Source organism: Anthonomus grandis, chromosome 4 (assembly GCF_022605725.1).
Source record: "Anthonomus grandis grandis chromosome 4, icAntGran1.3, whole genome shotgun sequence".
Lineage (NCBI taxonomy): Eukaryota > Metazoa > Arthropoda > Insecta > Coleoptera > Curculionidae > Anthonomus > Anthonomus grandis.
In genome coordinates, this window is record NC_065549.1 from 39,573,441 (window position 1) to 39,588,527 (window position 15,087).

Below are 15,087 nucleotides of genomic sequence, written 5' to 3' on the forward strand. Positions count from 1 at the left end.
AGTTGGTCTTGTATTTGACATATCATTGTTACGAATTGTTACGGCAAGCTGTCAGTTTCTGATATAATTCGAGTTACTCAGACATTTTTCAATAATAATAGTTATTCGGACAATTTTTCCAACAACAAGGTGGGCATTTTGAGCATTTTGTGCCCTAATAAATTATTTGACATGTCAACTGTCACATAATTTATTTGTTTTTTTCATTGGGTAAGTCACGTATCACTGCAGTCGATTTTACAGTGACGCGTATCAAGAGATAAATAATAAAATTTCAATAATGCTGATTTTCTGAAAGTACCCACTATCGATTGTCTTATACCAAATTATTTGTAAAATAATACACTTTTTAACTATGGTAATGAGCCACCCTAGTTCCATTTGAAAAAGTTGAGTTAGAGCCGAAAATACGATTTTGCAAACTTTAGACGCATCTAGGAAAGCTGCAACTGTTCGAACCAGGTTTATTCGAACACAAGTAATAATATCGTCCACGTATCTTTTAAAAAAGGGGACTTCAAAATTAAGATCTGGTAAGCATTTCTTTTGTAGCTCTGAACTTCGAATGATATCTGCATATATTGGTGACAAACAGTTTGCCATAAATAATAAAATAAATTGTTATCAAATGTGAAATTTAGAAGTTGAAAAATTGCTCTTTGATAGATTGCAATGTGGATGAGTGTCTTGGTTTGGAAGTGGTGTTTATTCTTTTTGAGAGGCGAAAGCAGTCTCATCCTGCGCATTATTAGTAACTACACTTTATTACCTACTGTTATTGTATGAAATATGAGAAAATTAACCGAACGTGGAAGAATCGAAATCTTGTGCATGATTGGTTTCGCAGATGTGTCTCGTGCTCAAAAGGAGATGGTTCAGTTGTTTAACGCAACTCATCCTGATCGGTTGCCTATTAGCCAAAGCATGATAAGCAGAGTTGAAGCAAAATTTCGTGAATTCGGGCATGTTCGGGATACTCAAAAAGCTGGTCGGGGTTCAATAACTGAAGAAGATGAGCTTAACGTTCTGTTAATGGTTCAAGATAATTCCAAAGCCACAATCAGAGGCACGGCTCCTAATGTTAATTTATCGCGATCTACTGTGCATAAAGTATTGAAAAAAGCAAAGTTCCACCCTTATAAAATATTTTTACTTCAAGACCTATCGGAAAATGATTTTGATCACCGAAATGAATTTTGTAGTAATGCAGCAATTATGTAATGATAACAATTTTGTAAAATGGATAATATTTTCTTTGTTGCCTCTAATTGGCAACAAATTCTATGTAGCTAGTGTTATGTTTATAGGGCCAGACTCTGTGATATTGATCTGATTAGCTCAATGTACCTTATAATTATTTTTATCTATGTGTTTTATATATTAGGATATACAAATATATTTAATACCATTAATTATTTTATTTAGTCTAAACAACCTAAACGAGCTGAACGCAGACCAATCAGAACCCTTAGGAAACCTCCATTTTGGTCCAGACAGCCCGGTTTCTGCATCTGCTGAAGTATTAGACCTTACACACAACCATTATGATCCATTCCGGCTAAGGTTTGACGACAAAGACTGGCAGAAGTTTTTGCCTAATTTAAAACCACTCGGATTGGCCATTTTATTGAATACGTGTCATATTGATACACAGGTAAGTTATACTCGTATTTTATGAATATAAGTGACTAATGGCATATTATTGGGAACAGGAATGCAAGGTTTTATAAAAAACTTACTTTTTTTTTGTCCAATAGTTTCAATATACAGGGTGTCCAAGATAAGGATGAAATGCATAGAGATCTCGGAAACGGTGGTAAGAGGGAGATATTTAGTATAGACGCACCGGTAACTTAGATTTTTTGGCGTCTTGCATCAGAATTTTGTAATAGTTATGTAAATAAGCAAATGAAAAACATCTATTAAATGTCTATGTACATTATAAAAGTATGTGTATGTAAAGAGACTGCACAAACAGATAAACAAATACAAGAAAAACGAATAAATAAATAAATCTAAAGGTGCGTACAGACTTGCATACGCATGCGGTGAGCAGCTACGCATAGACATACATGTGCAAATGTGGACGGCGCTTCTGTAGTCTCTCGCCGTATGCCAGTAGCCGGCTAGTCACTGAAATAAAACTAATAAATGATTTTTGGGTTCCTGTGTTAAGTTTTTTCAAAGTTATTCCTTAAAAACCTGTAAAATGTTAACACGTTCGTTAAAAACGTGTTAAACATTTAATTTTATAGTTTGGAGAATGGTGTCCATGTTCTGGGATGTATTTTTATAGGTATTTGCTAGCAAACACAGTAGAAAATAAAGGTCTTATTTCACCAGAAATTCCTTTTATTATGACGACCGGTTTCGCGATTACAATATCATCGCATCATCAGGTCGAGGACTAAAAGTAAAAGACACAATTTACATAGATGCTACGCTTATCAAAAATTGGTAAAATGCTGAATAAAATCGAATTTTAAAGCGTACTTAAAATTAAGCGAGTAAATCTTATCGTAAGATAACAAATAATACACTTAGGTTTAAAACAATAACATCTAAAAAGCACCGTTACAACACAATAGACAAAACGATCTAAAAACTATGATAACCGCCATTCAAACTAATCTGACCAACAGAGTCATCTATATCTAGTTTTCATAATTAAGAAAGAACGTTACAAAGAAATCTATATTTTATATCCTATAACCGAATGGGTACTAGATAGCGGTACCCACAGTAACTTTAAAATAGTTTTTAAAACTGTTAAACAGATGTCTCTACCAGTTTATATTAAGAAAACAACGGGGTTTTTATTAAAATAAATTAACCGGAAAGGGAGGGAAGAGTTATTCAAATAAAATATTAATTAAGTTAGTTTCAGGAATGTTAATCTGAATATTAAGAGATTTATCATATTCTTTTTTGAGAGATCTTTTAATCTCGAGTAATTCAAGATTATTTAGATTTATGTTGTCCTGAACTCTATGTAAGATCTTGTAATTATCTAGTAGATTCGATGGGTGACCGGTCTCCATAATATGCTTAGCAAATAATGACTCAGGATTGTTTTGTCTAATGCATCGGTCATTCAACCAACAAAGGTTATCTAACAGGAACAGCCGCTTATTAAATACACTGAGAGGTAATTTTATAAGAGAAGAGATTAGAAAAAGTTATATTATCATTAATAATATAGACATTCAACTTAAATGTATTTATGATAGACTAAGAACAGGGCTATCTTTTCAAGAACTCAAGAATACTTTAGGAAATATTTCTTGTAAAATGCAACACTTAAAAAACACAAAAATTGTATCTTTACGAAGAAAACTTAGTAAACTAAAACAAGAAAAACAGATTGCTTTCAACAGACCTTCGATAGAACAATTTGATGTTATACATAAATTTCATAAACCTTGTCTTAACTTTTCTAATACAACTTTTAATGATAAAGAATTAGCACTTTTATCTAGGGGTTTGAAATACAGACCGGTCATCCATAATAAAAAAGAAGCCTTACAAAATTTAGAAATGTTAACAGTGGAAACTGAAACGGTTCTACAGAATATAGAAGCAGATAATATAAATCAAATTAGAGCCCAGTGTAGTAACATTTTAAGAACTGAGTTAAAGTCAATTAAAAATGCACCTAATAAAACTGAAGGTGATTTCAGTTCTACACTAATTAAATCTATAAAAAATAAATTACAAAATTCAAACTTAACCCTGACAAAAGCTGACAAAGGAAACTGTGTTGTTATCTTAAATAAAAATGACTATGACACTAAAGTGACTCAATTTATCCAAGAAAATAATTTTCGAAAACAGAGTGCAAGATTACCATCATTTATCAAAAAAGTGAATGACACCTTAAAATTTTGTACAAATTTAATCAATCCTCAATTAAGATATTTTCTTTCAGCTAACAACACAAATGTTCCTAAACTTTATGGCCTTCTTAAAGTTCATAAATCAGATATACCTGCTTCAATGCCCATAAGACCGGTGGTAGCATACACTAACTCTCCAACATATAAATTAGCTAAATGGCTTAATAATCACTTAATTACTACTATAGATTGCCACTTTCCCTACACTATAAAAAATAATATTCAACTTGTGGACAAAATCAAAGATATCATTATCCCTGAAAATGCCTTGTTTATCTCTCTAGATGTAACAAATCTCTTTACTAACATTCCTATATTCGAGGTAGTGGATATTATTAAAAACAAATTATTTAATTCTACATTGACCAATATCGAAACACAAGAAATAATAAATATCCTAGAAATTTGCTTAAAACAAAATTTCTTTAATTTTGATAATGAAACCTATATACAAGAGGATGGGCTAGCCATGGGATCTCCATTATCCCCCCTCTTAGCTGATACATTTATCAATCACTTCGAAAGTAATAATATTTTGAATAACAACCCCTACCTATCTAATATACTGTATTATTATAGATATGTAGATGACTGCATTTTACTATGGAATGGCAATAAACAAAATCTTAGTGATTTTCTATCATTCATTAATAACATTCATCCAAAAATAAAATTTACATTAGAAGTGGAAATCAATAAAACCATAACCTTTTTAGACTTACTTATTAAAAACGTAAATAATAAACATGATTTTGAGATATATAGAAAACCTAGCCACACTGGAACAATCATACACAATGAGTCATTCCATCCTTTTTCACATAAAGTAGCAGCTTTAAATAGTTATGTAAATAGAGCACTACAGATTTCTCAAACAACTGAAAGCAGGGATAGAGAGTTGAATATTATCAAACAAATTGCCCAAACTCATAATTTTTCTCCCAATTTAGTAGACAAAATAAAAAATAAATTTCTATTACGTAATGCGTTCCAAAATGTCTACATACCACATCAAACAATATTAAGTAATCAGCCAGTAAATAAGTTTATTTCACTTACATACAATGGAGCAGTTTCTTATAAAATCCAACGAGTTCTAACTTCTTTAAATGTCAAGGTTGCCTTTAAATCGAGCAATTCATTAGGTAACTTATTGATTAATAATAAAGACAAAACGGATCCGTTATCTTGTAAAGGAATTTATAAGCTTTATTGTGAGTGTGGTTATTTTTATGTAGGTAGAACGAAGCGTAGTTTTAAAGCTCGGTTTAGCGAACATGACCGATGCATTAGACAAAACAATCCTGAGTCATTATTTGCTAAGCATATTATGGAGACCGGTCACCCATCGAATCTACTAGATAATTACAAGATCTTACATAGAGTTCAGGACAACATAAATCTAAATAATCTTGAATTACTCGAGATTAAAAGATCTCTCAAAAAAGAATATGATAAATCTCTTAATATTCAGATTAACATTCCTGAAACTAATTTAATTAATATTTTATTTGAATAACTCTTCCCTCCCTTTCCGGTTAATTTATTTTAATAAAAACCCCGTTGTTTTCTTAATATAAACTGGTAGAGACATCTGTTTAACAGTTTTAAAAAATATTTTAAAGTTACTGTGGGTACCGCTATCTAGTACCCATTCGGTTATAGGATATAAAATATAGATTTCTTTGTAACGTTCTTTCTTAATTATGAAAACTAGATATAGATGACTCTGTTGGTCAGATTAGTTTGAATGGCGGTTATCATAGTTTTTAGATCGTTTTGTCTATTGTGTTGTAACGGTGCTTTTTAGATGTTATTGTTTTAAACCTAAGTGTATTATTTGTTATCTTACGATGAGATTTACTGGCTTAATTTTAACTGTACCGTTCTATATGTGCTTTTGTTTTGTTTTGACAAATCTCGTTTTTAACAATGTAAGTACGCTTTAAAATTCGATTTTATTCAGCATTTTACCAATTTTTGATAAGCGTAGTATCTATGTAAATTGTGTCTTTTACTTTTAGTCCTCGACCTGATGATGCGATGATATTGTAATCGCGAAACCGGTCGTCATAATAAAAGGAATTTCTGGTGAAATAAGACCTTTATTTTCTACTGTGTTTGCTAGCAAATACCTATAAAAATTTAATTTTATGCCTATTGATTGATTTTCAAAAAAATACATGACGATATCAGAAATTATGATTTTATTGACATCCTGTGTTTATAAGTATTTGTATTCCGATTTTGTCACTATAAATCATTTGATAGGAACCTAATATATGATTTTAAACAAAAATTAACAAGTTGAAGAACTAGTCCGTTCTGCAGTGGAGTTAATATGTCAATGGATAACTAAAAATGCTTCGGTCATCCTCCACTAAATTTATTTAAAAATTATTAATCCGACACGTTTCGAACATATAACATGTCCAGCATTAGGGATACTATAAAAGAACCAAGGAAACCTTTAAGATATAGATTCAAATTGTTAAATTACAAAAGATATTAAAATTACTTGCACAAATTAAAGTGTTTCGTCAATACATCTTATAGATATAGTGCCTCCGACAAGGTCAAAACGTTAAAACGACTATAAATAAATAAAAATGGCATCTACATGTAAGATCGTAAAATCTAATCAATAAAAAAACAAAAGTTCCTTCAAAACCAAAATATAATATTCCGAGACGTTTCAAAAATAATCTAACACAGCTGTGGTTTTTACACCGAATAGCGAACGAAGACTAATGGTAACTTTCACTTTTCTTATCTACCCTTCTGCCTGTTTGTCTGCGTGGGTAGTTTTCGGGCGGGTTTTATTTACCTAGCAGATGGGGTCTGTATGAAAGTCGTATCACAAGCCGGCTCGCTTGTGGTTTCTTTTATACAATAATAATAAAAACTTGCTTAATTAATTAAGTAAAATTAATTGTAACTTTCCAAACTGGAGTTTGGTAGAAAGTACACAACAGAAATAAGAACATATACATTTTTAAACTTTAACTTTACAAAATATAAACATTCGATATCACAATTTTCAGCCTCTTAAACTTCATATGGAATTTTTTTATTAAATGCTAGCAAAACTCCACCCCTCCCTGGTAGCTGAAGTAGTTCTGTCTTTTCTTACCACAGTATACCTCTCATCAAATAGCTCGGCAGAGTAAATACCTTCACACAGCCACTTTGGTTGTGAGACCACGTACAGTTTGATAATATACTTTGATTTTGTTCACACTTACATTTTGCTTGGGACAGGCACTATTTACTGAGGGTCCTTCTGCAGTGAGGGCACCCTCCTTTTCCGGAAAAACTTGGATACAATAGCCGCATTTGGCCATGCATCCCTCTTTCAGGTCTTCTTACCTTCATTTATGAATCAGGCTGTTTTGAGCTGTGTTCTTCGCACTTCACATCGGAAAAGCTGGGTTTTCAAATAATATAATTGCTAAGTTATTTGAAATTCGGAAATTTCAAATTCGTTTTGGAATTCGGATTACTTGATTACATTCTTATTGATAATATAATTTTTTTTTTTTTATAGGAGCATTACTCAAACTTTTGCTCGCACATCTCCTGCGAAGCAATGTATAACGAGCATTTAGTTCCTGTAACCAACCGAAGGTGTCTGTGCGAGTTGGCTAAAGAAATTGGGTTTTTAGATCAAGCACAGAAAATATTTCAACTGGAGCAGCAGTTAAGCGTGTTTAGGCATTTGGTAAGTAAGGCCCTTTTTTTAATTAAATATGTAGATGGATAATTATAATCATATAATAAGCATATAATTATATCAGTAACGGTATACAGGGTATCCAGAAACTATTTTTGTACGTTGTCTAATATGTATAGGACGAATTCGCGTTAAATTCTCTACACTACTTAAATTCTTGAATCACCACGTTGACCCAATCTTAAATTTCGAGAGTGATCTGTTAATTATCTATGAGTTACGTATCCTGGAATATCTACGATTGTTTGCCGAAGATCTTTTGGATTTATTGATATCTTAAATTCAAATTACTAAACATCATAGTGATGCTGCTGAATATTCTTTAATACAAGTTATCGATTGGAATGCATTGTTCCACCAAAAACGTTCCTGCCTGATCTTCGGGAGAACTTAGAAAGCGAATAGTTTAAAAACAGGTTGCCCATTGAAAACTATAAACAAGGTAGGCTACGAATTTTATCTATGGTAATTACTTATTTAAATAGTGACATCGTCTTAGTACGCCGTCTCCTTATCAAAGATTGGCGAACCATCTAACTATTATTATTCTAGAAGCCACAATATATATATGAATATGTATGTATATATATTTAGAGTTTTAGAGGGGTTTCGAGTGAAGGCGTGAGGATCACGCGACTTGTTGCCTCGTGTTAAATGCACTCCGCCCGAGATCCACTATGAGTCTCGCGCAGGTGGCCGCTTTTTATGCTACACTGTGGAGGTGGAATTAACAACAACCCTCAACATCAGATTCGGGTTTTATTCACTTCTTTACAACTTCTCTAACTAAAAGTAAATTAACAAAAACAGAGAGAATTTCTCGACATAAAGCAAACGTGACCGACTGACTTGCACCTTTTTTTGACCATTGACGTCTACGTGACATTGGCAAGGAGAAGAGACGGCAAGACGGCTAGAACTCGGTTCGCGGAACAAGCACTTGCTTGCGTTGGCGACGACTTGGTAGGGTGGCGCTGCTAGGCAGTGGCGCCACATATATGTATATTATGACATATATACAGGGTGTCAATTTGAAAACTTCCCACCCCTATTATCTCGAAACGGGTTATGTTTTTATTAAATCGCTAGGACACGTCGATTTTATTATCGAGGGGGAACAATTTTTATGCAGAAATCACTTCGCCTCTTTCAACCCCCTACCCCCCAGAACCTCCCTCTCAAAAATCTTAAATGGCAATTACTACACTACATTTTGGCACCTTATTTTTTAAATTTGAGTGCTGCGTTGCCAAGTTAGGGTTATTTAAACATTGTTAAATTACTTATTATTAAACATTATTCCTGTAAGTGTTTTAATTACGTTAAAGCTATGATTTGCATTGAAACATGTTATTTAGGTTAATATTACATTGAAACATGTTATTTAGGTTAATATTATTTTTACTAAACATTTGCATAGCCGTTACAATTATGGTCTTTACAAAAGCACGCCTAAAATTTATTTTATTAACACATCTACTTTAAGAGGTGTTCAAAGTGTTCTCCATTGTTCTCCAAACAAAAATAAAGTCTATTCTCAAATTCTTCCCGAACATTCTGAAATACCTCTTCTGGAATAGCCCTACTTGCCTCTGTAATTCTTCTTTTTAAATCTTCGATATCATCAGGCTGAGTTTTGTAAACAACCGATTTTATGTGCCCCCATAAAAAAAAATCTAACGGCGTTAAGTAATGGTGACCTAGCAGGCCACATTCTATCGGTCCCCTTCTACCAATCCATTGGTTAGGGAATCTGTTATTCAACCACTCCCGTACTGGCCGAAAATAATGCGGCGTAGCTCCATCTTGCTGAAAGTGTAGTTCGTTTTCTTGCAAAATGTTACCAACTTGATTTTCCAGTTCAGTTGTTATCAAAGGATCAATTACATCTTCAAGTAGGTGTAAGTAGAGCTCTCCAGTTAAGTTTTGTTCAATAAACAACGGTCCTATAACAGCATTTCCAAGAATACCGGCCCAAACATTAATTTTTTGTGGCCGCTGTGTAGCACCCTCTCTGAAAATGTGGGGATTGTCCTCACTCCAGTATCGACAATTCTGTCTATTGACATGGCCGTTTAGGAAAAAGGTACATTCATCACTGAAGCAAATATTGCTTACCACAATTGCACGAGTGTTTATTAAGTTGGACATAATTTCGCAAAACTCTATTCTCCTATCAAAATCGTCCTCATGAAGTTCCTGTAAAATTTGCATCTTGTACGGATGATATTTATGTAACTGTAATGCTCGTCGTACAGTTTCATGTGACATTCCAGTTAGACGTGCTACTGTACGGAGAGAATTGGTGGGTTCTGCAACGAATGTTCCCAAAATCTCTACTTGAGCATCTTCGTTTAAAACACGCCGACTTGCCCTTTTTTTATTTCCAACTGAACCCGTTTCATTAAATTTAGCTACTACGTCCAAAATGTATCTGTGACTTACATTACAATTAGGATTTCTATTATTAAAAACTTCTGCCGTTCTTCTTGCGCATCTTCCTTGCTCGCCATAAATAAAAATCATTTCAATTCTTTGCCTAAGCGTGTATACCATAGTAACTAACAATAACACACAAATTATCGAAATAAATTTTAACTGATTTAAATACCTAGTGACATTGACTGGTAGGAAAGTTCACAAAATACTATTTTAAATTTCGGATCATATCATCGAACTGTATTGAGACGAATTTTATTGCAAACGAAAATAAACAAAAAAGAAAAAAAATTAAATGTTTATCTTTCATGACCAAAAGAATTTGTCGGATTGATAAACACTTTCAGTGAGAAATGCACCGGTTCGCTTTATGGTCAAACACGGTCCAATAGAAATCATAGCTTCAACGTATTTAAAACACTTACAGGAATAATGTTTAATAAAGTAATTTAACAATGTTTAAATAACCCTAACTTGGCAACGCAGCACTCAAATTTAAAAAATAAGGTGCCAAAATGTAGAGAATAAAAAGTTCTTTCAAATGAGGTATCACTCAACCCCTATTGCCATTTAAGATTTTTGAGAGGGAGGTTCTGGGGGGTAGGGGGTTGAAAGAGGCGAAGTGATTTCTGCATAAAAATTGTTTCCCCTCGATAATAAAATATATATATATATATATATATATATATATATACATATATATATATATATATATATATATATATATATATATATATATATATATGTATATATAGATAAGCGTCTGACATCGGTGGGGCTAAAATTTAATAAATATTACGCGGCATTGGTATAATATTTTTCTAAGGCATTAATTACACGTGAAAAACCCGAATAGATTCGTAGTTACAATTTTTTTATGCTATGCTTTGCCTATAAATTAAAGCGTTTTTCTTATTGAAAAAAATAAGAACTGTAATAAAAATGAAATTTAAACATTAAAAATAGAATAAAACAACAGAAAATAAAACTCAAAATAATAAACTTACAAGTAATTATTTAAATAAAAGGCTCCTTCTTTAGCTAAACAAAAGGTTAGTCTGTTGTAAAAGCTGTTTCTTACTTTGATAGGTTAATTGGCAAATTCAACAATTTTGTTTCTCAACTCCTCTAAATTCGTTGCCCTACTATTATGCTTTTTATAAATAGTCTTCTTAAGATAACCCTACAAATAAAAGTCATTCGGTGAAAAATCGGGAGATCTTGGAGGCCATTTAATATTGCCAGCCCCACTAATAAGGCGGTTAGGGACAATTTTAAACGATTTTTTAATAAATTACTAGGATAATTTATTAAAAGACAGTTACCATTACTAAGATTAAAATGAATGTAAATATTAATGGATATATATTTGTAATCACATTTAAAATTGTTTTTTCGCAGTTCAAAGGAATCGGTCTATTTTTAAATTTCATTGAAAACATATCCCTACATTGTATTGTCGAATTACTTTCATAAAACCATTTAATAATTTGAACTCTTTCGGAAGTATAACCAGCCATAATTGGTTGAAAAGAAAATAATAGCGCCTTAAATACCAACAGCAAAATTACACTTGCCGATATTATTTTTATTCAGTAAAAAAATAAAAAACTGCAAATACCTTCTTACCTACCGGCCGTTCATCGACGGAGGAAGTGGTATTGCAATTAGTTTCGACAATATGTAATCTTCAATTCCCCAACCTGTATGTCAATTATTTTTATAGCTTTCTTTGAACGCGAATGCCTGTATCACTTGCATAATATACTTTTAGCAACCCGAAATGGTCAGAAGGGATAACAAATATGCCAGAACGTTGCAGTTATCTACTAAGCTGAAATTTCCCTTTCCACATGCTTTTGCTGTGGTTGTGAAAGAATTGTGTAGCGGCAATATGCAACTTTTAAGGTAAATAATATATTTTGGATTGTATATTTTCACTTTGTAATATTCTTGTATTTCTAGTGAGGGCACTGCAGATATTATCCTGGACTGTTGTGTAGATTACTGGGATGGAATTGATTTATGTCCTTTGACTCATTCTGATCGAAAGAAAATACAAGACTTTTATCAGAGAAGTAGTTTGACTGCCTATTGTACAGCATTCGCTTATAGGTAATTTCAAAATATATAATTTTTTTCCCTCACATTTTATTTTAGCTAGCAAGTTTTACACTCTCCCGTACTGGAGATAAAAATCAATATACAAGACATTGACAAGAAGAGAAACTTATTAAAATCTGTCAAAAGTGCGGTTTTGGGTACCGTTTAGTGCCATAAATATACATATCAAAATGGTATAGCGGATAAAGGTCTTAAAAGATAATTATATGAAATATATTGAAATTAAATACATCTAAATTCAATTTGGAAACCATTGAAGAAGTTGACAGGTACTCAGGCCGAACTTTGATGGTTTGTTCTAAAGATTTTCGAATTACAATTTGGTGAATTTGTTACTTATGCACATCCGCATGTTGCAAGAACCGCTAGAAACTTATTAAACAGCACAAAGTTTTGGTATTACTATGGCCTGCGTATTCTCTTGATTTAAGTGCTATCGAGCACGTTTGCAATATATTAAAATGGCCTATTTTAAATCAAGGAATAGTGTTCCAGGTAAGGAAAGAACCATATGAGCAAGTGCTACAAATTGAGCAAAACGGTATGGACAATTTAATTAAAAATCTAACAAAGAGATACCGAGCTGTTATTAGCTATGAACGAATTTTCGATGTTTTATTTCTTTAAATTGTCATACATTATTAATTCCCCGGCAGACTACGATGAATTTTTGTGTTTTTGATTAATTAATGTTTAGCAGTGTTTCCAAAACGAATTCAGATGTATTTAATTTCAATATTCTCCAAATAAATTTCCAAATTTTCATTTATTTTTTTTTGTAATGCGTTTGCGTCTTAGAACATTTTGATGTGTCTATAACTGAATCTTATTTTAGACTTTCTTTTATGTCTTGTACCAAACACATTTGGCATATAATTAAAAAAATATATATTGTAATATATTTAGTACTTTTAGTCTTTCATTAAAATATATTCATTTTTAATTTGAACAACCGGAATAAAAAACCCAACACATTTATTTAATAAAGTTAAAACAAACGCTTTTAGGCCATTATCAAAATCTGTCAGCAGTAATTTAAGCGAAGTATATCTAGAGCTGCCCAGTGACAGCAGACATCTGTATATGAATCACAGAAGCCCGACGCCCGTACATTGGGACTGCAAAAGTGTTTTGGAACCAAAAATTAAAAATGCACAGTTTTTTAGTACAGGTAAGCGATAGCGATCATTTCTAACGACTCCTGTTTTATGACAATGTGTCTTTAGTTTTTCTACGTTTAGTTCTATGGTTGGAAATTTTGGTGTAACGCTCAAATTACGAGACAGTTTTACCACTAACCAAAACTCTTTATTTTTACTCTCGACGCGTGTTTTGCTAACGATGTTAGTATCATCGGGAGAAGATTAAAACTAAACTAAAACTACCTACAGATCTCCTTATACAGGGTGTCCCGTAATTAATTGGACATAGGTTAATGTAGGATACCTGACATGAAAATAAACCGTTTGAGCTCAATATCGCTTAGCAAAATGTTATTGGTTTTCGTTCTACAGGGTATTAAAACTAATTTTTTACCAAACATTTATTCAGATATTTTGGAATCCACTGGACAGATTAACCTAAAATTTGGCGTACTCTTATTATTTGGGATGAGGAACCCGAATATGATATCTATTTTGCCATTGCCACTAGATGGCGCAACATACAACAACATTGAGTGATTAAAAAGGTCATAACTTTTTTGACCTCCCTGTACGTATATTTGCGAGCGAAAATAATAAAACAGCATTTAATTCTAGTCAAAAAAGGTATACTTCTTTGATCTCCAAAAAGTAGACCGTTTTCGAAATAAACGCATTTTTTTATTAGAAGTTTATACGAATGTTTAGCAATATTCAAAAATCAAAAAAACATTCTTAACAGGGATAAAGGTCCAATCCCTTATAGTCTTATAATTAAATAGTTTAGTTGGTGTTTAAGATTTGTTTGGTCATGCTTCATTCATTTTTCCGCCCTATTAGTTACATCATTAGTAGATAACGAGATTTGTAACTAGTTTAACATTGTTAGCAAAACACGTGTCGAGAGTAAAATAAAGGGTTTTTAATTGAGATGTTATATTTGAATAATGATTTTCTTACATGAAAATTACGTATTATAAGTTTTTTTTTAGATTCTCTGTTGTATAACGACTATCCCGTAGGAAATAATATATCGGACACTGAGAACTGTTTTCAGATGCAATGCAATCAAATCTTTATTGGTATGGTTACAATGCAATATCAAGCCTTGACCGACATGGTAAGAGATTTTCAAATTCAATATATGTATAATAGCATATTCACAAGTTAAAATATATATATATATAGGGCAAAACATTAGTTGCATATTAAAGCTTGAGAGATCCAAAATTACACAGTATCTTTAAAAACTTTAACCTATTACTAAACAATATAAAATATTAATTATTAAATGTACTGATGAATTCTGCGGCATAATAAAAAGCTCTCTCGGGCAGAATTTTTCTTACTACAAGTTTAAATTTATTAAATGAGAGGACCTTAAGGTCTTAAGGAAGAATATTAAAGAATTTCATTCCAAGACAATCTGGCCCACTCTGAGACCTTCCCAGTCGGCGATAGGTCGGGACAATGATTTTAAGACGAGATGTCTTACGACTTAGAAAAAAAGGTTTATAGCTAGCTTGCTAATTAAAGTTAAACAGTAAGTCGCTGCATGAAACTGGGCAAGATGTTATTCGCTCGATCTTCACTCCAAATTGGTCTAGTAGGATTGTCAATAAGTCAATTGTTGACCATTTTGGTAAAACAAAAATTTATATATATAGATATCAGATATAAATTATAATACTTATAATACGAAACAAGAAATATAAAAAACTTGAGAAAATATGAAACACTAAAAAATGCAATA

The 15,087-nt window shown here is 32.1% G+C and overlaps 2 protein-coding genes across 9 annotated transcripts in view; one reads left to right on the forward strand and one right to left on the reverse strand.

Annotated features, from left to right (window-relative positions):
• LOC126735592 (transmembrane protein 94) overlaps positions 1–15,087 on the forward strand; it is a 105,177-nt gene that overhangs the window by 34,694 nt on the left and 55,396 nt on the right. For all 4 annotated transcript variants that reach the window (XM_050439630.1, XM_050439631.1, XM_050439632.1 and 1 more), the window contains 6 exons: positions 1,426–1,654; positions 7,444–7,617; positions 11,843–11,976; positions 12,034–12,183; positions 13,200–13,363; positions 14,327–14,454. In XM_050439630.1, coding sequence (XP_050295587.1) covers positions 1,426–1,654; positions 7,444–7,617; positions 11,843–11,976; positions 12,034–12,183; positions 13,200–13,363; positions 14,327–14,454 — 979 coding nt within the window. The remainder of the gene's footprint in view (positions 1–1,425; positions 1,655–7,443; positions 7,618–11,842; positions 11,977–12,033; positions 12,184–13,199; positions 13,364–14,326; positions 14,455–15,087) is intronic.
• On the reverse strand, positions 8,888–10,247 carry LOC126735594 (uncharacterized). Of its 5 annotated transcripts, none has more exons than XM_050439636.1 (3): positions 9,886–10,247; positions 9,748–9,828; positions 8,888–9,684 (listed from the first exon to the last, which is right to left on the reverse strand). In XM_050439636.1, exons 1-3 carry the CDS (start codon positions 10,183–10,185, stop codon positions 9,106–9,108), a joined length of 960 nt encoding a protein of 319 aa, XP_050295593.1. In that variant the 5' UTR covers positions 10,186–10,247; the 3' UTR covers positions 8,888–9,105. The 5 variants fall into 5 exon arrangements, 2 of the variants coding, with proteins under 2 accessions (XP_050295593.1, XP_050295592.1); XR_007660464.1 differs by having other exon boundaries at positions 9,410–9,688; XM_050439635.1 differs by having other exon boundaries at positions 8,890–9,684; positions 9,748–10,247.